The sequence below is a fragment of the Wyeomyia smithii genome, chromosome 1, assembly GCF_029784165.1.
Source record: "Wyeomyia smithii strain HCP4-BCI-WySm-NY-G18 chromosome 1, ASM2978416v1, whole genome shotgun sequence".
Taxonomy (NCBI): domain Eukaryota; kingdom Metazoa; phylum Arthropoda; class Insecta; order Diptera; family Culicidae; genus Wyeomyia; species Wyeomyia smithii.
The window spans coordinates 105037339-105063356 of NC_073694.1; the positions used below are offsets into that span (position 1 = coordinate 105037339).

The 26018-nt window shown below is 37.6% G+C and overlaps 1 protein-coding gene across 3 annotated transcripts in view; it reads left to right on the plus strand.

The window, feature by feature from the left end:
* LOC129718452 (integrator complex subunit 7) overlaps window positions 1–26018 on the plus strand; it is an 809667-nt gene that overhangs the window by 498028 nt on the left and 285621 nt on the right. For all 3 annotated transcript variants that reach the window (XM_055669241.1, XM_055669242.1, XM_055669243.1), the window contains exons 8-10: window positions 3680–3935; window positions 3993–4291; window positions 4354–4730. In XM_055669241.1, coding sequence (XP_055525216.1) covers window positions 3680–3935; window positions 3993–4291; window positions 4354–4730 — 932 coding nt within the window. The remainder of the gene's footprint in view (window positions 1–3679; window positions 3936–3992; window positions 4292–4353; window positions 4731–26018) is intronic.

The window sequence follows — 26018 nt, forward strand, 5'->3', positions numbered from 1 at the left end:
ATGATAAGGAACATATTCCGAAGACTACTTGAACTCACTCACTTTTCTCAGAGATGGATTTCCACAAAATAAGTGTCAAAAAAAAGTCTAGCTGCCTTATTACACCCTGTTGAATTTTACTGTAATCGAACTGTAATGTACCGAAATGTGAGAATCACAAAGCTTCATTATCTCAGAAACTACACAACCGATTTGATCAATATTATTATCAGATTAGCGGGTTAGTTAAGGGTTAACTGATAAATTATGATTGAACCCGTGGTATCAAAGTTTGGCTGCCCTATAGGTTCCCTTTTCATTTGATTATAATTATAATTTGCCACCGTTATGTATTAAATTGTTAGTAAAACAACGAATGTCTATTATCTCATAGATTACATGACATTTGGACATAGTGTCCAGTGTCATACGAACGAGTCATCTCTCTAACTTAGGAATAACAAACTTCATAACAATTTAGATGTGGCTCAGAAGTTATGGAAGGAAAAGAAATTCAAAGACTATTTAAAACTATACCTGCTTTGATCAATATATGTGGTCTCAACATTATTTAAATGTGGTATCGTACTATTTGATCGTTCTAAATTCATTGATTCCTTGCGATGTGTTTAAAGTCTGCAAATGCACGACGAATCGGCCATAGTATATGATCAAAGTCAAATAACAAATCGTTAGAAGTGATTGATTTTATGAAAATGATAACATCCTCGTACATCGCCTTAATTCTGAATAAATTCATATTGGGTGATATTCGAGTATTTTCAGCAGATTTTCTGGCATCAATCTGATACCGGAAATACCCATATTGGGAGATATTTAGTTATTTTGGTTGTTTTCCAGAAACTAAAAGTGGTCGTTTTCAAATTCAAAATGGTGTCCAGGGTCATATTTGGTTTCTATGCATCATATCGATTACGGAAATATCCATATGAAGTATTATTCGGTTATTTGCGACTGTTTCCTAGAAGTTGCCGTTTAGCAATTCAGAATGGTGCCTGAGGTCAATTGTTAGCTCATTGCATCACTCTGATTCCAAAGTTACTCATATTGAATGGTATATGGTTATTTTAGGCTGTTTTTAACAAACCGGAAGTCGCCATCTTGGATTTCAAAATGGTATTTAAGATAATTTCTGGCCTCTGAGCGTCATTCTGGTTAATTTTTTTCAGAGGTAACAAATATGTCCATAATCGTTCGATGCCCCTCCCTCATCTAGAAGCACATGTTCCTGGAGAAGAAAGCCGAAAACTATCGAATAACACCCAATACCGGAAGTCGCTATCTTAGAATTCAAAATAGTATCTGTGGTCGATTTTAGTACTCTTGTGTTTCATTCTTGATCCGGTTGTTATTATGTTGGGTGGAAATCGCCCATTTTTGGCTGTTTTCCGGAAACCGGAAGTTGCCATCTTACAATCCACAATGCTGCCTGAGGTCGATTATGGAACATATTTGTTTTCTCTAAAAACATTCACTTGCCAAATTTGGTTCCATTTAGTTGGTTAGCTCTCGAGATGTGCAAAACTTTGTGTTTCATTTGTATGGAACCACTACCTTCCGAAAAAGGGAGGGGTGTCGAACCATTATGGACATATTTGTTACCCCTAAAACATTCACATGCTTAATTTGGTTTCATTTACTCGGTTAGTTCTCGAGATGTGCAGAAATTTGTGTTTCATTTGTATGGGACTTTTCCCTTCTACAAAAAAAGGAGGGGTTTCAAAACATTATGGACATATTTGTAATACTGAAAACAGCTACCTGCCAAATTTCATTGCATTTAGTTGATTGGTTATCTCCCAGCTGGTCTCGAGGTACGATGCTGGCCTGACAAGTCAGTCGTCGTATGTTCGAGTCCCGGCTCGGGAGAGACTGTTAGTGTCAGCAGTATCGTAGCGCTAGCCCCGCAGTCTGTGTATAGTAAAACAGAAGGTCGAATTCCGATACGGAATGTACATACATACATACATACATACATACATACATACATACATACATACATACATACATACATACATACATACATACATACATACATACATACATACATACATACATACATACATACATACATACATACATACATACATACATACATACATACATACATACATACATACATACATACATACATACATACATACATACATACATACATACATACATACATACATACATACATACATACATACATACATACATACATACATACATACATACATACATACATACATACATACATACATACATACATACATACATACATACATACATACATACATACATACATACATACATACATACATACATACATACATACATACATACATACATACATACATACATACATACATACATACATACATACATACATACATACATACATACATACATACATACATACATACATACATACATACATACATACATACATACATACATACATACATACATACATACATACATACATACATACATACATACATACATACATACATACATACATACATACATACATACATACATACATACATACATACATACATACATACATACATACATACATACATACATACATACATACATACATACATACATACATACATACATACATACATACATACATACATACATACATACATACATACATACATACATACATACATACATACATACATACATACATACATACATACATACATACATACATACATACATACATACATACATACATACATACATACATACATACATACATACATACATACATACATACATACATACATACATACATACATACATACATACATACATACATACATACATACATACATACATACATACATACATACATACATACATACATACATACATACATACATACATACATACATACATACATACATACATACATACATACATACATACATACATACATACATACATACATACATACATACATACATACATACATACATACATACATACATACATACATACATACATACATACATACATACATACATACATACATACATACATACATACATACATACATACATACATACATACATACATACATACATACATACATACATACATACATACATACATACATACATACATACATACATACATACATACATACATACATACATACATACATACATACATACATACATACATACATACATACATACATACATACATACATACATACATACATACATACATACATACATACATACATACATACATACATACATACATACATACATACATACATACATACATACATACATACATACATACATACATACATACATACATACATACATACATACATACATACATACATACATACATACATACATACATTAAAAGTGTCCTATGGAATAAGTAGACCTCCTAAATGACAGTGATTTCTTTTTAATTGGTTCTGCCACCTCCGGAAATTGAGTAAGATTGGAGAGCGTTACACACACACACACGCACGCCCACGCGCACGCGCACACAGAGCCGTTGGAGCTCTTTTATACTTTGGTTTTGCAGGTGATTGCAATACCCTTCTAGGCGAAAGGCAAATATGTAAATGAAGTATTTAAAACTGCTCAATTCTAAACCCCCCAACTCTAACTATCTACTAACTACTTTAGTTATACAACAAGTTTTTTTTTAGGTACGGTCATCATTTTCTGGCAGCAACGACATATAAGGCACTATCCCAGCATGTTTCTATTGAAAATCTGCAATTCTATTTAATTGCCCTTTGTCAGATTTCTAAAGCCGAGTGTATATTGAATTATGGCATTGATTTGGAACATGTCGAGCTATGTAGTGTACATTCAATACCAATTGGCGTTCCTCAACTCACATTATTGAACCGAATTGAAAAAGCAATCGATCTATATACTACCGCTTTATCTTGTTTGGATGTAAGTTAACAACTTTTGAATTTAATGAAATAATATGTACTGAAAACTATATTTAAGGCTGCTTCTGCTCCACAACACCCTAAGAACTTTCAATCGGAAGTCATAAATCTAAGATGTCATTTTTTGCAAGTGCTGCATTGTGTAGTAGTTTCTAGAAACGTTCTTTGCATTACTCCTCCATCGGCGATTTCTAATACTTTAGCCCAAAACCTGCGGGATCCATTACAAAAATATGGCCATGTAACTAATCAACTGCGGAAAAATATAAAGATAGTGAAATCGTGCGAGGAGGCATATAACAAACTGTATAAAAGCTCTTTCGATGCTGACCCATGCTCACTGGAATATTTGGAAACGTAAAGTTTAACTTAAAAATGCTATTTTGTTCGATATATCTTTAAATGTTATATATTTTTAGGATGCAATATATGTGTTCCACTCTCCAAACATCAATTGAAAGTATTTCATTTTTAACAACATCAGATCATGCTAAATATCCACCAAGATGCACGCACCCGGAAACAAAATATTTACTTTCCATATGCAATGGTGTATCAAAACAAGCACAAATATCACCGAATGAAACCGGTTCTACAAAATCCATAACAAACAAACACATGGACATACTACTAGAGCAAATCGAAATAATTGTTAAATCTGGAGTGTGTATTCCACGATTTTTCTTTCAGATTCTACAAAATACTTCGGTCAAATTAGCTTTAACTCCACAACCGCGATTAACCGGTGAACCAATTCTTGTTCAACCCAGCAGTAATTTGGTGATAAAAGTCGAAGGTAAGGTTATTTATTGATTTTTTCCCTCATTCAATGATATACATAAATATTTGAACTATTTTTACATTCTTTTTACACAAATGGATTGAATAATAAAGAAGTTGCTTTACAAAAAGTGATTCTTCGTTTTCATATCATTTTGTTGTTCTTTACGACCATCAAGCAGTTATTATCAAAAAATGTACCGTACGACGATTTTGAAATTTTGACCAGAGATTCTGGATGCCATGACGAATCGAATGGTGTAGGGTAGAGCGGGGCTTGGCTGAGTTGCAGGCCTCCACGGGACGACGGTTGGCGACCGTCGAGGCCATACACGCTTTGCGTGTGCGACCACTGATAGGTGTGTGATAGCATCGATTAGTCTTGGACCGGTACACAGTGGAGCACTTAGAATATCACTCCTGATAAAAATTTTTTGAAGTAGAATACTTCTCTCAGGAAGTTCGGCTACATAGGGATGTGAAATGAAAATCTAAAACCGAAAAAAGTGAAAAATATGTCCAATTTCAAATGCTAATAAATCGGTTAGTACTCGATGGATTTCCTTCGTTGTTGCAGCAATAGATTGGAAAATTTTCTAAGATTCTTCCCAAAATAAAATAATTGTAATTTTATTATTCACACAATTGTACTATTGAAAATAGTCAAGCCTTGTCAAAACGAAAAATTCGACCTCTGATTGGTAGTTATATGCTTGCTTCCCAAGCACGGTCGACAGGATCATATACCTTGCAATTGAAAACATGCTATTTGGCCTATATAAGAGCCTGTTCCAGCCGGAGCCGCTCTAGACAGCGACAACCGCATTCGTCCTTCCTAAGCAGCAGCACTAGCCCTGTGGTTGGTCACCACGTCTCAGGAGCAGCGCGGTTTTTCTCAGCGTGTGTCGCCAGACAGCCATTATTCCCCCCGTGTTGGGGCAGCATGATGATTGCCATCAAGAAATCCGCAGGAAAAATATTTATGTGACATCTTTGCCGTTTTGTGATCGGTGAGTGAGCTAACTTCAACAAGACAAATAGATATAGAAGGAAGTTTAATTTCTATTAAATCGTACTCAATTAAATATTTTATAGAAGGTTGCCTTTTCGCGTAAGAAAGAAAATTCGCTGAATTAGAATGATAGGTATTCATCAATGGTCCAGAAACCAAATTTAGGGGAAAATTAGGGTCTAGAGCTCTATAGCAATATTTCGGGGTGACCAAAACTTTCGATGCTATCAAGTATCTAACTTTTTTATTTTTGTAGATAGAAAACCTTGTTCTACTATTTTATAGCTCCAATAATTTTAAGTAACTATTTAAAAAACCCTAATTTATCCACCTAGTTGTGAGACCCAGCCTTTCTCATTCGAACTTTTTATTTGTTCAAAAAGAATTACGCAACACTCCAATTTAAAAAAAAGAACACCTTGAACATTTCTGCTGGATTTATTTTCCACTTTAAATAACGAATTTCTGGTAGTCAATATCACAACTACATCGAACATTCAGAACCTAACATCAACACACATATAAGCATACATTAACACTTACACATGCAAATACCATGAAATAAATATGGTTCAAATACATCACGCGAAAAATCTACGGCCGACTTATTCTACTGCTCACCCCTAACTACATACACTGCTATGGAGGGGTTGTTTATGCGACTAAAAGGAATGTCTCATCACACACAGGAGATTCAGCTGACGCTTATAACTCTTATAGAACTGTGTGATCGAGACCAAAACCAGTCTGAGTCATGCCTGCGAGTGCAACACAATAATGAATGGTGCCCCGCAGGGCTAAATTTTTGAAGTAGAATACTTCTCTCAGTAAGTTCGGCTACATAGGGATGTGAAATGAAAATCTAAAACCGAAAAAAGTGAAAAATATGTCCAATTTCAAATGCTAATAAATCGGTTATTACTCGATGGATTTCCTTCGTTCTTGCAGCAATAGATTGGAAAATTTTCTAAGATTTTTCCCAAAATAAGATAATTGTAATTTTATTATTCACACAATTGTACTATTGAAAATAGTCAAGCCTTGTCAAAACGAAAAATTCGACCTCTGATTGGTAGTTATATGCTTGACTCCCAAGCACGGTCGACAGGATCATATACCTTGCAATTGAAAACATGCTATTTGGCCTATATAAGAGCCTGTTCCAGCCGGAGCCGCTCATAATAGTTCTAGACAGCGACAACCGCAGTCGTCCTTCCTTAGCAGCAGCACTAGCCCTGTGGTTGGTCACCACGTCTCAGGAGCAGCGCGGTTTTTCTCAGCGTGTGTCACCAGACAGCCATTATTCCCCCCGTGTTGGGGCAGCATGATGATTGCCATCAGGAAATCCAATTTTGGAAATCAAATTGCCTTTTTCAAGGCAAATAAACAAGTCATTGAAAGTCAATTATTTTTGTCTACGCAAGCAAGCATTCTGTGTTGCATCCTGGCAATTTAAATCTGTCGCACCCGTCGAATTTACTTCCACAGTGCATGTTGTCCGTGTATCTTAATTCCCCTAATGTTAGGGCAGCTCAAAAGTTGTAATCAGTAACCGATTTTGTACCGCAACATGCTTTTTTCAAGGCAAATAAACAAATAATTGAAGGTTAATAATTTTCTGGCATCAACACAAGCAGACATTCTGTGCGGGATGCAATCAAATTCTGTTGTAGTTGTCTAATTTTTACTTTTACTTTATTTAGTAAACCCCCCACTGTAGGGGCAGCGCAAAGGCTGCGATCAGCATAACCAACTTTGAATGACAAACTGCCCTGTTAGACCGCATTCACGAAGACAGTTAGTTCGACTATGCAGAGCTAATATGAAGTCGATTCAATCAAACAGCATGAACAGAATTTCGTCGTCTCCCAGCTGCCATGTTGCAACACGCAACAGCGACCAAACGAAATCGCTTGATGGTACAAACCGCAATAAGATACGGGTTAAAACCGTTGCGTGTGTGAGAGCACCATCGGTGTTTATTCGCTGGATACAAAGATCAAAAGCGAATTGTGGAATAATTCGTCTAAAGAACATAAGGAAATGGTAAACCTGAACTGAAAGGCGTGGCCTATTACGTAGCACCCTTCGGCTATAAAAGAGTGTTTCTGGGAAAACTAGCTACATTCATTAGTCGGAAGGTGAAATCCAATCCAATTTCAAAATGCCTTTTTCTGGATCAAATTGATACATAGAGTAATTAGTTATGAGAACGTGGCTTATAGACAGTCTCTATACACATAGTGGCGTCTCCAGGAAGCCTGAAAAGGGAAAACGTTAGGACATGAAGTTTGAGAAAACTTTTCGTTTCAATTATTATGTGTCATTGACAACTGTACATATATTCCATTGGAGATCTTAAAACCTCTGGAAACGTACCCACAACCCTCCTTCTTCGCTTTAAAAATTATCAGTTTATATAGAATTGGTGTACAAAATTTTGTTACATTCCATAAGTAATATCAATCATTGAAAATTTTCATCTAATAATTGAGAACAGTAAGCTTCTCAAGCTTTTAGTCATTATTTCAAAGAATACTTGCCTAGGGAGCCGCCCAACATACCTTATGCTGTGGGGAAAAAAACATACCCTATGTAAACAATGCAAGTGTTTTGGTGTATACTGATATAATTTTGTCGTGAATGTGAATTCCGCACACTGTGCCGTTCAATATAGCTTGGTACAATCTCACCCCAAAAGGGCTCGAAAAGTGTACAGATTGGAGAAACATTATTTTCTGAGCTGGCACAGGTTTAAGCATAATATTTCCTCAACACATTGGAGACGACATCCTAACGTACCAACTGAGCAGTAAGTTGATGTGATTTCTTGATCGGTTCGGTTTGCATAAGACATTTTTGGATAACGTTATTTGCGCATGTTTTTCACCCTGTACTTTGAAACATTCTTCAAGCGAAACAGTTCACTGATATTATCTATATTCCATTTTAAGTTGTGAATAAATATGTCATGTTTCATAACGTATTGAATTTAAGGTATTAGGTTTTGGAAATCTCAAGTAATTTAACATACAAACATTTTCCGTTTTGGCTCAATCTCACCCCTGTGGCTTAATCTCACCCCGGCAGACGGTATTGTTATATCCCGTGTACGAACATTTCACTCGCAACATTTGCATTGCTTAGGACGAAAAACCGTTTTTCTTTGATTTTGGTCTAAAGCTCGTAATCAAAGGATCCGAATTCAATAGCAACCTGTTTAGAATGTCTCAGAACACTCATCCAATTTATGACAGAGCTATGTTTGTTCTTGATACTAAGGCAGCAACACTACCGGAAGCTGAAAAGTAAAAATTTTTCGATGATTTTCACAATGATGTTACTCATGAGTTCGGATTGGTTCGGATAATCTAAAACCACCAGTTTGACTAGGAACATACAGGTTTTAATTTGCAATTGACTCTTTGAAACTCATTGATACTTAACTTCCTTTAAATAATATGACATATAAAAAGTCTCGTTTACAGAATTTTTGTGTTTGGAACATTCTACCCTGGGAATATCGAGACTATTTATAAGTCTTTTAAGTTTATAGATTGATTAAACTAGCCTTCTTTGACAATCTCCATAGTTGGTTTGCTGATAAATCACTACGTTGCACTTGATTGTTTTGGAAATAAGTTAACGGTACGGAAGCATCAAATGCAATAACAGAAAGCTAAAATTTTATCGAATTCAACCAGTTGTAACAAAGGTCAACAACACTTCTGGATGCTTATGAGCTGTCGAAAGATTCAATAGGCATTACACTTCAAAATGAGACTATGCAGAACATGGTTAATAATCTTTTGCTTTTTTTACTTTTGATCAGGTTTTTACTTGATTTACTTCTATTTGCGGTAGCGGGAGCTTGCCTAGGGAGCCGCCGATTCCCCGTAAAAGCTTCGACGGAGCGTGTAGGGCCGCTCCCATCACCAAAATGCACTAACCCGCCTATTAAGACTGATACCAGTAAGGCTCCAATTATGATGTACTGGTCGCTGTGGATTTTGAGATGGAATACGGTTTTTATACCACGACGTTGGGCTGGCACCTGCACCGAGTCACCGTCCCGTAAAACCTAGCAGGCCTTCCAGTACGTTCCGCGAGCATTGACTGATTGGAATCAGGCAGGAGTGGGATCAGATGCCCTTTCCTGACTTACGCCGGTCGGGAGGCGTTATAGTTGCTCATGAGGGGCTATGATGACCTTCACTAGCCATGACCTCACTGATCCGGCATAGGCCACCATGGGACCACTCCACTATGATCAAGGAAAGCGGCTGAAAGGGGGACCCAATAACCCAGGTTCAGAAATAAAGACGATACGAAGGTAGTGGAAGGGGCCAGGAGTGGCATTGCACGGTCTCCACCGAGACTGGCTGATGCCGCTGAAGGCGGCGCACTTGTTGGTACACCTTTTGCAACACCGATAGGGGAGTTCCGAGTTGGGGCAAAGGTGGGCACGCCTAAGGCAGCACCAACCGGAACGACAAAGAGTGGCGGTAAGGTGGATACACCTAAGACCGCCGAAGAACGGGAACAGATCTCCGGGGCTATGCTACTCTCATCGGTAGGAAGCCGCATGGATGAGTTTTCGAGTGTAGAGGCTGTTTCTGTACAACCTCGATGAAATACTCAAGTTTACTGACGAACGCAGCAACATTTTGAAAGACTTAAAGCAGTGTCTTTTGTTGCTACGTGTGAATTTTCCGCAGCGCGAAATCCGAGTTTGCGAAAACCGTTAAGCGGGCTAATGATGCTGAAAACAAGGCACTCGCACTGGAGGCAAGGCTTCATCGGCCCCCGGGGAAGCTAAACGGGGGCGGTTGTTCGAGGACAGCCCACAGGCTGACCCGTCAGCTCAGCCAAATAGGGAACCGACGAACGGCGAAGCCACGGGTGCAGGTGAAAGGACTATCGTGGTGGACAAAAGGCTGAAATAGTGGGAACCATAATAAAAAGCCGTATGGGTTGAAAAGGCGGAGCAAGGGCGACGCGCTTTTTCAAAACGGATGCGTCTCAGTACGCAGAAGTCTTGAAGGCTATGAGAGGCGACGCCAAGCTCAAAGATCTCGGCGCGGATGTCAGGTCAATTCGCCAGTACCGTACCGGCGAGATGATTTTTGAACTTCGTAGGGAGGCGAAAGGCAAGGGCTGTGCCTATAAAAAGGCGGCCCAAGTAGTGTAAGGCGAGGATGATCAAATCTGAGCTCTCACCCATAAGTGACTGTGCAGCTTTAAAAACCTGGATGAGACCACCGCAGGGTGCGACTAGCACAAGCCTTTGAGCGGAAGTGTGGAGTGGTGGTAATCGCGGAGGCAGTTCGTCTGCGCAGGGGCCCGGCCGGGACCCAGGTTGCTACCATAAAGCTTACACTAGCGGAGGGTAACAAGACTCTGAAGAAGGCCACGTTGAAGGTGAGTTGGTCGGTCTGTCTCCTGGGCATCTTCCAACAGCCTGACGTTTGCTTCAGGTGCTTTGAGCGGGGACATAATTTCTGGTCGTGCAAAGGGCCCGACAGGTCCAATTTATGCCGCCGCTGCGGTGGTGCAGACCATTAAGCACGGGACTGCGGCGCACTTCCCAAGTATTTGGTATGCACCGGTAAACGTGACGCCAGGCACGCTATGGGAGGCCCCAAGTGTGTGGCTGCACGGCTGGCTACTAAACCGCAGGCTTGAAGGTGATACAATTAAACCTGAATCACTGCTAGGGTAACGGAGGTATTTTGGCCCGCATGCAGATTTTGGCCTACCTGGTAACATTTTACGCATTTTATCTGATAAATTCAATAAATATTGGAAAACTATGCATGCAACATTGAATAACACACCTAAGAATCATACTACAATAATAATTTCCGGCGAAAAACTGGCTCTAGGTAGTGTTATTTTAAAATTGCTTCATACATATTCAAAGTCATGGCTGAGTCAACCCAAAGTAAGAGGAAGTGGTAATATACAAGTCAACGTCCGGAAGCTATTGTAACAGATATGTATGCTTTTGAAACAATTCGTTGTTGTAGTAACATCAATAAAATGTCAGAAACAGTTTGTATACCCTAACATGCTGGAAAAGTTGAAAAAGTGGTTAAGCGCATGGCCGAAATATGTTTGCCACTTTCTGAAGCCATCTCATCTCCCTTAATTACTGTTCGGCCGTTGCACGTGAACAGCTTGTGATAAATACTTCTTAATTTATCACATTTAACGATATTAAATTGGATGAGAATGCCTGTCAAACCGCTATAAGCCAAATCATTTCATTTTTAGATGCCTAAAATTCACAGCAGAAGGATGTTCTCCTCAAACCCACTAATTTTGCTTCAAAAATACCCATGATGATCTTGAATATAATTAGTTCGAACTATTTCCATACACGTCTGTAAATATAAAAGTGGGCCAAAGTAAAACTTTAGTGGACCAAAATATGTTTTAGTACTTCGTAGAAAATTTTGATATTTCTAGGATATTTTTCAATATATTGCATTGTTGAATAGTGTATATTGAAATAGACACTTAGCTTTTAACATTGGTGTAATAGAGTAGGTATTTGTGTTGAAAAATTGTGTTTGTTTTTAATGAATTGTGCAAACACTTCCCAAAGCTGGCCAAAATACCCCCGTTACCCTATGCGGCGCAGCAGTTTCTACACAAGCAGCCTCTGAGTCGCTGTCGGAAGTGGCCATCGTCTCGGACCCCTACCCAAGCGGAAACGGTAACTGGGTAGCGGATAAGCCTGGGAGGACGGCTGTAAGATTCGCATTCGGCGGGGACTTGGTATCTATATTGATATAATGTAAAAAGACCATAGGTTTTGAGTACCCGGTGTTCCAACTAGAGAAGTCCAGTGGAAGCGGGGTCGATACCATAAGTAAATTGACTTGGCCTCGTTTATTGAACCTTTTTATATGCTTAAGAAGTATTTACAATTAGAGTGACAAACGCGGAAATATGCTTGTTCTGCATTTATGAGCTCGAACGCCTTGGGTAATTGGATGCCTCCTTCGCAACGGCGCTGTATGGCTTGGACCTCACACTGTAGGTAAGGCTGAAAGCGAGAGTGCGAAAGGGTCTAGTTAAATTGCAACAAGCTGTGTGTTGCATAATCGGATATTGACTTGTATGTTTATATTTTTGTTGTGAGGTTGAGTTCGGTACAGTGACGCTCATGTTAAAAGTCACCTCATCTCCCCGCTTTATAAAGAATAATGAAATTATTTGAATGTCTCTCTCTAATTGCTTCTTATATAGGATCTTTTTTGATATTATGTGATAGTAGTCTTTTTACAATATTTTATTTATAAGGATTTTTGTGAATTTATAAAATTTGTGACAATTGTTAATTTATATTGGTTAGATTAATCACCGTGAACGTTTACTTGTCTGTTTTATTGGCTCTTATCGGTGAAAATTAAATAAAACAGCTTTATTTCGCGTAACGCGTTTCGGTCTACTATTCTTCGACCATCATCAGACGCAAATGGCTGTGTGCAACCTATCGGTCTTGTCTGACTAAACTATACTTCAGTATAGTTTAGTCAGACAAGACCGATAGGTTGCACACAGCCATTTGCGTCTGATGATGGTCGAAGAATAGTAGACCGAAACGCGTCAGGCGAAATAAAGCTGTTTTATTTAATTTTCACCGATAAGAGCCAATAAAACAGACAAGTAATTGTTATTTAAGTTTTTATTATACTGTTCATATAGACTGTCATTATTTTCCCTGTTATGTTCATTAAGTCGCAATTTGGCTCTTCTATTGAAGTTACTATGTATGGTTCCAAATAGTATGCATCTAGTTTCCTTCTTGCTTCGTTGGTTACATATACTTTGTCGTTTATTGCTATTTGGATGGGATTTATATTTACATCGAAATTTTCTTTACGTTTTTCTTTTTGCCGAATTTGTAGGGTAGGAAACGGCTTATGCAGTAGCGCCTATTTTAAGCAATCGAAGAAAACAGGCCTCAAACTCCAGCATTTTGATCAATATCGGCAATTTCAATAAATAAATCGAAATAAATCGACCTATATTGCAGCCATTCAGGAGCCACTTCGGGTGCTGCAAAAAAACGCCTGCAAAACAGATGGAAACTGCTTAAAATAGGTTCGGGGTGATTGGAATAGTGTCCCTCGATTGGTACCTTTGATTGATGATTGTTAAAGTTTGCTAACTTAGTTTTACAATCTGAAAACAATTTTTGACAGAGAAAACGATAGCGAATAAATTGATATACTACTGTTTGAGTTTCACCCAACGCATTTCGAGTAATTCGTCTGAATACACAGGCGGTTCCTAAAGCTGCTTAGAATATGTTCCCTACCCTATTTGTCTTGCTGATTGATGAGATTTCTTGAGTTTGTATTTTAGTTCGTTCTTGTATGAGTAAAAATTTTATATTGGTTTTGAATAAATCTTGCGGTGGATTAGCACGCCTTCCAAAGATTAGCTCGAACGGTGTGTATTTATGGTCCGTATGTGGTGTCGTGTTTTATGTAAATTCGTAATATTTTGTCCAATCATCCCAGTCTGTTTGGTGCTCATTGGTGGAAGATTTCAGATATTCCTCAAGACATCTGTGATTTCTCTGCAACGCCCCAATCGACTGCGGATGATAGGGAGTTGAGAATGTTTGTTTTATTTTGAGTAGTTTGCAGATTTGTTCCAGCACCTCGTTGTTATACTCAGTGTCAAACCTATGAAATTCTCGTAAATCAAGATTAATTTTTTTATTGATGCTTTTGCTATTGTTTTCAATTGGAATTAAATATATGTATTTTGTTAACTCGCACTTAATGGTGATACAGTATCGATTGTTGTAAATTGTTCTGGGAAAAGGTCCTACTGTGTCTATGGGAATTATTTCAAAAGCTGTTGAGGGTTTTGTCGTTATTGTTATTGGTTGCTTGTGTGTCTTATTATTTTATTTTTCTTGCAAAATTCGCACGCGTTCACGAATTGGTCTATAGTTTGCTTCATTTTATACTATCTGTACTTTTCTCGGAGTTTAAGGTACAGGCGATGTTATCCTATATGACCTCCAGTTGGTGTATTATGATAGTTGTATAAATGGTTTGTCGGGATATTTCGGCTAAGCGGTCTTTAATTTTAAAACCAATTGTTTAATTTTGTCCAACGTTTCGACACCGGTTGGTGTCTTCATCAGGGAAAACTATATTGTTTAATTAATTCACATATTTTCAAAACAAGTTTCACTTTTTAATAACCTAGTCTATTTACAATTCTAATTGTTTTTTGTCCTGTGGCTTTTTAAAGCATATAACTGTTTGGTGTAGTTCGGTAGTGTTAACATTGATGCTTGTGGCTGAATTTGAAAGATTCGTTTAGAAAATTGTGGAGAAATTGGTGGTTCTATTGTAATATCTTACTGTTTAACTTCTGTTGTATTCGAAAATCTGTGGTTTGTTCTAACGGTTGCGTTTTCTGTGGTGGTTTTTGCTATTGGGGGTTTGTATTTTGGCTATTGATATTCTGGCTATTGCTGTTAGAGCTATTATTAGAGGGAGACGGGATGTTGTTGGTCATTCTAGTCAAGAGAGAGGCATAGGCTGTGTTGAGTCCAGCAATATCTGTTCTCTTGTTGATGGCTTGTTTGGTGGTGTATATGTGACACATCTCAAGAAACGGGAGTGTATTTATGGTTCTGCTCCGGTCTATAATGCTGGATGCGTCCAAGTTAAACCTGTGTCCGAAATCAACACAGTGTTGTATGAGTGCAGTTTTCTCTCTGTTGTTGTGTGGGTACCTTTGATTATTTCATCTACACGTTTTATATTGGATTTGTGGCTCAATAGTCTAGTGTTGAGTTTATTCGTTGTCATACCAATGTAGCAACTGCTGCAGTTGCTACATGGTATTTTGTACACAACACTACGGTCGTCTTATTTTTTTGAGCGGGTCTTTTAATTTTGAGAGGAACTGTTTTAGTGCGTTTGTCTGTCTGCTTGCTATATAGTATTGTGGGTAATCCTCTCTGAGCATCTTAGGTAGTCGTTCTGTCAGCATGGGGACATACGGCACAGAACGATATAGATATAGATATATGTTCTGTGCTGCTGGGACAACCTTAACGCTGTTGCTGGATGTGTTTGTCCCGAAATGGGCTGTACTGACGGATTTGTGGCTGCCAATGGTCCTGGCTTTTCCTGTTGGCTGCTGCTTTGTGGATTTTGCGGTGACGGCGGTGGTGCTGGTGGTTCTGGCTGTGGTGGCGGCTAAGGTGGAATGTGTGCTGGTTTTGAAACGATGTTGGATCCCCATCTTCTATGCATTCAGTCTATGCATGCAGTCTGTTAATTAGTGTTTTCTGATAGTTGTTGTTTTGCAGATGCCGGTGTATCGTTGTTTTTTATACATGGTACATTTTATAAATGGTTTGGATATCTTCTGAATTATTTATAAGGATTGGTTTTTGGATATAATTATTTTTTGTTTCTTTAATGTTTCGTTTGCAATAGATTGACTGGTTTAAATAGATTGACTGGTACTAGTTTAAAAATTATATTATCTTCTGATATTGCTACTTTATTTGATATATTCCTTTTAATTTGGTTTCAATTTCTGGAAGAGCAACCTCTAATGCCTGACTTCCATTTCTAACCTCTTGTTGCATTAATGCATGAAGGGTGTTGCGTCGTCTTGCAGTGGACTATATGATTTTGCAGGCTGCCTCGCATGTAGAGAAATGCAAATTCCCCAGTGGAATCTGCTCAAGGCATGATTACCAATCCGTGAACCAAAGCTGCCTTCATGCACCAACCAATAAAATTCAATTCAAAATTCTCCTCCCCTTCTCCAATAACTACTCAGGCTCTAGTAAGGACCGATTGTGCCCTCTTTAATAAAAATGTGACCGAACGAGGTAAACTTCTTGCTGGAAACGAAACATCACACACGAATACGTGTCAACTAGTTCATTATATTTGCTCTTCGGTTGTAGTTACAAAAACAAAGGTATTTTTCTTCTTAGCCGTTTTCCGGCTATAGCGTCTTTCTCCAGACAAGGGTTTTCTGCTATTACCGCTTTCTCAACTGCTTCCGCTCGTTCTAAAGATTATCAAAAAACTCACCTGGCGCGCGTTTGGTTCGCCTTATTTATACGTGCTGCTGTGGAGTTTCCTCTACTTTCTCCTCATCTTTCGCAAGCTGCCATTGGCTGACGCAATGTTCTTCAGTTCGTTGCGTTGCGGACTGAACAAAGGGTTTTGTTCATTAGAGTAATAAAAGGCAAAAGTACGCATTGGCCTTTTCGAAACATACGAGCGAAATAAACTGGTAAAATTATATGAATTTGCAGTATTAAAACGTCAGGTAATCACACATGTAAACACATAAGATTCCGTTTCAATGGTGCAAAGCTATGAAGAAAATTGTGTTTTGAGCTGTTTTGATCTAAATTTCTTAGTTTTGGGAATTATGATTGATTTATTGGAAAACTACAGAAACTCGAAATCAAAAGAACCCAAAAAACTCTTGTATAAATGTGGTTTGTAGTGTGAATTTGTTTTGCCGAAAATATTTTGAAGTTTGTCATAACTCAAACCAGCTGGAAAACTCATTCTGGGGCAACAGTACGCATAGAGCGTGGGGCAAAAGCATGCACTAAGTGCCATCAACTGTAATGAAAACATGCGTTAAATAACAATGTTTTTTTACGAAAATACTCAAGAATAACCAGTGATATGCGAATATGCTTCGAAACTCAGGAATGTTATGGTTTTATGATTCAACTAATAGAGTCTTACAACCATTTCAATAGTTTTGTTGAAATGCTTTCGAAATAGTCCTTCCGCGATAGATTGGGGCTTCTAGAAGCCACAGGAACAATGAAAAAAAAGGTCAAATACCATCCAATATTTATTTTCGCAGCCGAGGTGAGGTCCACAGATCGGATAATGACCAAGACGTCATTTTGAATTTCAAGATGTCAACTTTTGGTTTCTAGAAAACAAGCTGAGATGATTAAATACCCTCCAATAAGTGTATTTCCGTAATCGAGATTATGTCCAGAGCATGGATAACGACGTTTTGGATTTCAAAAGACGACTTCTGGTTTCTGGAAAATTATATAATTTTTGAAATCTGGATGACGCTCTGAGACTATTTAATGACGCCAGACGCCATTTTGGTTTCCAAGATGTTGACTTCCGGTTTCTAGAAAACAACCCAAAATGATCCGGAACACCCCAATATGCGTATTGCTGAATGGTGCCCTGAGACAGAAAATCAACTTCAGACGCCTTTCTAAAATTCTTGATGGTGACTTTCGGTTCGTCTGGTGTCGTGTTCAAGTCTCTTGGCATCATTCCGAGTCCAAAAGTTTTCATATGAGAGGGTATTTGGTCAATTTTGGATGTTTTTCATAAACCGGAAGTAACCATCTTGAATTTTAAAATCGCGTTTAAAGTTGATTTCTGGTGTCTGCGCATCATCTCGATCCGTGAAATATACACATCGGTATTCGGCTATTTTGGGTTGTGTTCCGAAAACCGGAGGTCACCATCTTGAAATTCAAGATGGCGTCTAGAATCGTTTTCAGGTCTCTGGGCATCATTTCGATTCCGAAATGACTCATATGGGGTGATATTTGGTCAATTTTCACTGTTTACCGCAAACCAGGAGTCACCATCTTTAATTTAAAAATAGCGTCTGAAATTGATTTTTGACCTCAGATAATTAATTCGATCCCAGTAATACCCATATCGGTATTCAATCAATTATACTTGTTTTGCGGAAACCGGAAGTCGCTATTTTGAAATCTAGTAAGGCATCTGGAGTCGTATTCGGGTCTCTAGAAGCCCCAGTGAAATCTATTCCGGGTGGTCCATTTTCGGGACATAACACCAAAACACCCACAACCCAGCTTGATGAGGTTATGTTATGACATTTGAACCAATAATTGTTAGATATTCATGAAGTTTCTAAGATTCGGAACATATCCCCAGAAAACTAGATTTCCGGAAATTAAAAAATTGTTTCGGGGCACCGCTCTAACTCAGCAGAATAGAATCAGTGCAAAACTAGCTAGAAACGATAAACTTTATTGAGGACAGTGTAATATATACACTGCTCATGCAGTGCGTACTTTTGCTCCGCATGCTTTAATATTTACATTATTCTTTTGTCATTGATCTAGTGAATGTAATTTTTCGTAGGATGATTGACCCGGAGTAGTATGCTGTTTTGTGGTGCTATGCTGTATGTTGAGTAGATGTGTTGGCTGGTTTGCTGTTTCTCTTGTGGTTGATTCGAAGTGGTATGCTGACTGCTTGCTGTGGTGTTATGTGGGAGAGATGATTCGTTGGTGGCTGGGCAGACAACTAGCCAAACTCTTACCAATTGTTAACAACTCTCAGAATCAAAACAGACACTAATCGCTAATAAATACCAACAGTTTCCCCTGAAGATGTCACTGATTAATGACGAAACGTCGGACAGTAAAAGACCAGGTCGTTCTACTTATTCAAGACTGCTCAGCCGAAATTATAACCAACCATCGTACAATTCCCAACAGTCGAACTCTCATACAACAATCTTGGCTTCAAAAGAAGGCGGTTTCTATTGGTACACAGAAAGATGCTATGGACCAGAGGTGGTAGATGCAATGAAATTTTACGCACGCAACAAAGCAAAATTAGCTCACATGATTGCACGCAAACGCTACTTAATTAGATGCAAACAAAAAGGCATATCTCCATCTTGTTTGTTCTTTGAGATGTACACACGAAATCTTCGCACAAAATAGTCCGTACTTGAATAAACTGAAATTACAACAGTAGTAAAGTTTCAAAAAGCTCTGCTTAACATTGAAATAAAACAAACGTTTCACAACATAAAAAAGCTTTTGCAGTACATAAACCAATCGAGAACCAAACTAGACAAAACAGTTGATCAACAAACGTTACAAAACTTTTTCACCACTCAAGAAACAGTGTATCGCAAGATTCTCAACAGTCGAATGGAATCAACTAACAAAAAACTGCACAAAACATTTTCCAAAATAGAGCCTCAAGTTACTACACTTAAAAGAAATACCGGAGCTATACTTAACGCAACAAACATCCAAATTCCAGACGAGACAATAACACTCCTGAGTATGTGGCCAAAACTTGCACTACCCCCTAGCAATATTAAGCAAATACCCTTTTACCATCTATTAGCAGACATGGAAGAAGTCATCATTACACATCCAGATAAGAAAACACAAGACAAAAACCGGTGTAGAGTTATTAATGTAATTCAAAACTACATCAACGGCTTTACCTCACAATCTGATTCCAACGAACCGCTAAATAGATTCTGCACGACAGCGTACATAAAAACCAAAACATTCCTGAAAAACCACCCAGAAATAAGTGTACTATCATTTGACGAAGGAAATCGGACAGTAATAACATTGCGCTACAGCGATTTAGAACTTCTGAAGTGACCTAGTGTAGGTTGTAGGTCTTGTTGAGTATAACATTCGCTCATACTAGAAATTTTCCAAACACCCCCAAAATCTGAAGTTATGGTCAAAATACGGTTTTTTGAACCTCAGCGCATATACTATTTTTAAAATCAGTCATTTATCAACCGATTTTAATTATTTTAGCAGTTTTAGAAAGAGGACAAATAAAAATTCTAAAATATACACACCTTTTTACTAATATCAATAAAACATGTTGAGTTATTTGAGTTTAAATCTAACTTTTTAGATTTTTTCAATTTTAATTTAAATTTACCGTCTATTTTTGTGAGAAACATACCACAAATATACTATAATTTTGAAAGTATATTCTATTCCAAATCAAATGAAAGTAGTTTTGTGAAAATCGGTTGATATTTGGCTAAGTAATTTATTTTGAAGAAAACCAGAATTTTTGGCTTCTATCGCACAATTATTTCACGAAGCTACAAATGATGGAAAATGCAAGAACTTTTGATGTGACTTAGTGTGGGTTGTAGGTTTAGTCAAATGTTACTTGCGCGTTTACTTGAAGTTTTTCAAATACCCCAAAAAAATATTATTTATGGTTAAAACCCTGTTTTTTACCTTAGCTCACATTTTTTATGTTTAATTCGGTAAATTTTTAATTACAATTTTTTGTATTTTAGCTGTTTTGGAAAGGAGAAAAATAGAACTATTTTCGATTCATATATAAAAAGATTCAACGGTTTTTTAGCATGTCGCAATCCGCAGTATGGTGGCGCTAAGAACACTTAGTAGTCGACGATTTGATAAAATCGATAGTTTTACAGCTTTTATCTATATTATCGCAATAAGAAGGGTTGCGGTTTTTAATGTAGAAATTTCGAGCAGTCGTAATTTGTACACAATCGACAATTTTATTCCTTCCCAACTTATATTTACGATAAACATGTTTGTTTTAATGTTGATTTGAAAAAAAAAAACACCCACCTTACAAAATCAGTGTTATATCATTGCAAATCAGCGACTCTATACTTTACGAACTAATTTCATGTTTGTCATATGACTTACATTTTAAGTTTAGTAAAGCGGGCAATGTATGCAGTTACGCATCCTCGCAAAACTGCATACATTGCCCGCTTTACTAAGCGACTCTATAACCAGTGATAATGCGTCTGGCAGCGTTGACTGTAATCCAGCGCTGCCATCACTAAACTGGTTAGAGTCGCAAGTTGCAGAAAGATGTCGTTAGCATTTCAAACGAGTAAAAGTTTGAAATCTTACACACGATTTCTGGAGTTTTTTGTTCTAGCTTGGATGTCTGTTATCTGTGGTTTTACAATAAATAAGATACCTAGTTTTTTGTTATTTTCATTTTTTTTCCAAATTTATTCGCAATTTCTTACACATTTATGTAATGAACGAGCATTAATTGCTGTAGAATTTGAAAAGTACATTTAGTGCCAAACAAAAACCGTAAGTGTTTTGGCTGAGATATGACTTGATGTTTTCCACCATATATGTACTTAGATTTCGTCAAATCATTTCTCAGCCAAATTATAACAGATTTTCATCATCAACACCTCTTGTTTTCGTTTGGTACTAGAAAGAACTTTTCGAATTTTACAGCAATCGAAGCAAAAATGTGTGAAAAATTGCGAATAAATTTGGAAAAAAATTAAAAATAAAATAAACCATCTTATTTTTTTTAAAACTATTTATCACATATAGGTAAACTTTCTAGACATATTTATATGTTTTCAAATGCTCTATTTTTCGCTTTTCCAAAACAGCCAAAATATAAAAAATCGGTTGAAAAATAACCTTATTAAGCATAAAAATGTGAGCTAAGGTAAAAAACAGGGTTTCGAACATAAGTTATAATTTTCGTGGTATTTGAAGAACTTCAAGTAAACGCGCAAGTAACATTTGACTAAAGTTACAACCCACACTAAGTCACATCAAAAGTTCTTGCATTTCTCATCATTTGTAGCGTGAAATTAATGTGCGATAGAAGCCGAAAATTCTGGTTTTCTTAAATATATATTACTTAGCCAAATATCAACCGATTTTCACAAAACTACTTTCATTTGATTTGGAATTGAATATGCTTTCAAAATTGTAGTATATTTGTGGTATGTTTCTCACAAAAATAGACGGCAAAATTAAATTGAAAAATTTCGTGAAAAAGTCTAAAAAATTAGATTTAAACTAAAATAACTCAACATGTTTTATTGGTATTAGTAAAAACCTGTGCATATTTTGAAAGTTTTATTTGTCCTCTTTCTAAAACTGCTAAAATATTGAAAATCGGTTGATAAATGACTGAGTTAAAAAATATTATATGCACTGAGGTTCAAAAAACCGTATTTTGACCATAACTTCAGATTTTGGGGGTTTCTAGTATGAGCGAATGTTACACTCAACAAGCCATACAACCTACACTAGGTAATTTCAGAAGTTCTTGATTTTTTTTTTCATTTGTAGCACAGTGTAATGTATGCAAATGACTACCATGATAAAATGACAAAACTTGTCTCCGACCAAGCAACCTACAAAAGACTACCGAGAGATCCGACTAGCAGTATTCACAGACCAAAAACAATAATATAGTGAAACGACTTTTCAATCTCGACCTAATTGACAAAAAAACCTCAAGACAGTTTACTGTATACAATGCCAGTTGCCTAAGGATATATGGCCAGCCGAAAGCCCATAAGACGAACCTTACAATACGCCCTGTGATACCCAAAATTACGTCACCAACATACTAACTATCCAAATTTATGGCAAAAATTCTCCAAACATCATTGAGCAGTAAATACAGCACCAAAAGCTCGTTCGAAATTTGCAAAGAAATTAACCGCACAACACTACCTGAAAATACATACTAATCTCTCTGGACGTAGTATCACTCTTTACTAACGTCCCTAGAGCTCTGGTAACAAAAACGATAAAAAACAGGGTTTCGAACATAACACAGATGGAAGGAAATTATAACGAACATAAATTTAGATTTGTTTCTAGAGATAGTAGTATTCTGCATAGATTCCAGTTACTTCCGCTATAAAAACATTTTATTCTCAAATACATGGCACCGCAATGGGCAGCCCGTTATCACCAATTCTCGCTGACATAGTATTGGACTCCGTGATAGAAAGCGCAATAAGCTCACTCCCCTTCCGTGTTCTGTATATATAAAAATACGTAGGCGATCTGATTCTGGCCATACCGGGAAATTCCAGCCAAATCGTGCTGAATGAGTTCAACAGCTAAGAAAACAGAAAACAGTTCACTCTGGAGACCGAGCACAACCAACACCTACAGTTTTTAGACCTGAAAGGAAAGACGACCAAACGTTATCAACAGATTGGTACGCAAAGCCAATCGCATCTGGAAGGATGTTGAACTACAATTCGTTCCACCAACTGAAATATAAAATCAACACAGCCTGCAACTTCATCAACAGAGTAACAACATTCTCCACAACAAGCACCTACAAAGAACAAAAAGCAATCATCTATGAACTACTTCAACAAAACAGCTACCCGAAAACCTTAATCAGTCGACTACTGCAACATAGAGCACAGAAAAACAACACCAAACGCGAAGATCCAACCGTCATCCAGCCACCAACGAATCAACTCGCCCACATAACACCACAGCAAGCAGTCAGCATACAACATAGCATCAGCCCTCAGCATACCACTCCGAATCAACCATCCAACGAAGCATCAACCACAAGAGAAACAGCAAACCAGCCAACACATCTACTCAACATACAGCATAGCACCACACAACAGCATACTACTCCGAGCCAATCATACAACGAAGCATCAGCCACCGAAAGTAAAACGAGCCAGCCGATACCGCACCAAGTAAGCACAAAAGCAGCCACATCACAGTCACAACAGCCAACATATCGATCAGTAATTTATGTCCCAAAACTCACTGAAAAACTAAAGAAGATACTAACTCCCGACTATGCACACATCACTATCAGCAGCAGACAGCACAACACGGTTTCCCAATTACACACGGTAGTCAAAGATCTGAAAATAAAAGAAGAGCACAGCCACATTATTTACAAAATTCCCTGTAGCGACTGAAATAGTTGCTACATCGGAATGACTCAGAACAGACTAAAGTTTCGATTAGCAGGACACAAATCCAACGTAAACAAGCTACAGCAGATGCTCAGTGCCAGCACTAACACTAAACGAGTGCTGGACGAGTTAAAAGAGAAAACGGTTCTTATTAACCACTGTATACAACACGAACTGTTTTGGCTTCAGTCGAACCACTAATGTCGACCATAGTAACCGGACCCATATCCTACAATTCTAAGAAATGTGTCATATACACAACACGCCCAAAACTGTCAACAAGCGAGTGGATCTCGATGGACTCAACTACGTTACGTTCTGTCGAGTCTCATACCTAACACCAACGCACCAGCCAATTAGTTCCTTCTCTCTGTCTTTCGAATCTCACCACAAGTAACACAGATGTCCTACCCCCCGAATCCCAACTACTCCCCATAACGTTACCATCCGCCATCGCAATAGGTCCACAGCAAACAGATTTGTAAGTTTGTTCAAAATACTCATAAGTTAAAAATTGTACTATAGATTTTTACAAACACCAATATTGTAGAATGTACCCTGAATCGCCCCTATTAATACTGACGATAAGCTCCAAAAAGCATCCAGACAAGGAACAAACAAGATTTAAGAAAGTCACAAACAACTCAACCACAGATAACTAGTTAAACTCTTACCAATTGTTAACAACTTTAAGAATCAAAACAGACACTAATCGCTAATAAATACCAACAGTTTTCCCTGAAGATGTCACTGATCAGTGACGAAACGTCGGACAGTAAAAAACCAGATCGTTCTACTTATTCAAGACTGCTCAGCCGAAATTATAACCAACCATCGTGAAATCATAACGAAAATTAAAAGTTAAGGGTTTTGAAGACAGCCCGATCATTTGAAACCAGTTTTATTGAAATCGGTTATGTGGTTTCTTAGATATTGATGTTTCGTGATTTTGCATTTCGATACATAACCTTTAAACTAATAACCCGATTACAATGAATTCAATAGCAGCCTATGGCGCAACTAGATTTTTCATTTGCAATTAATTTTACGAAAATCGGTCCAGCCATCTCTGAGAAAAGTGAGTGAGAAAAAAAGTTGCACATACACACACACACACACACATACACACATACACACATACACACACACATACACACATACACACACACATACACACACATACACACACACACACATACACACACATACACATATACACATACACACATACACACATACACACATACAAACATACACACATACACACATACAGACATACGCACATACGCACATACACACATACACACATACACACATACACACATACACACATACACACATACACACATACACACACATACACACACATACACATACATACACATACACACACACATACACACACATACACACATACTCATACTTATATATATACACACACACACATGCATTCATATATACAGAAAATGCTCAGTTCGTCGAAAGGGGTCGAGTGGTATATGACATTCGGCCATAGGGACCACTTTTATACCTTTGGTTTTTCCAGTGATTGCTATACCTTTCTAGGAGAAAGGCAAAATGTGATATCCAGCTATGAAAAGGAACATATTCCGATGACTACTTGGACTCACTCATTTTCTCAGAGTTTGCTGACCTGATTTCCTCAAAATAAGTTTCAATTAATAAGTCTAGCTGCCTCATAACACCCTATTGAATTTTGCTCTACTGTAATCGGACTGTAACTTT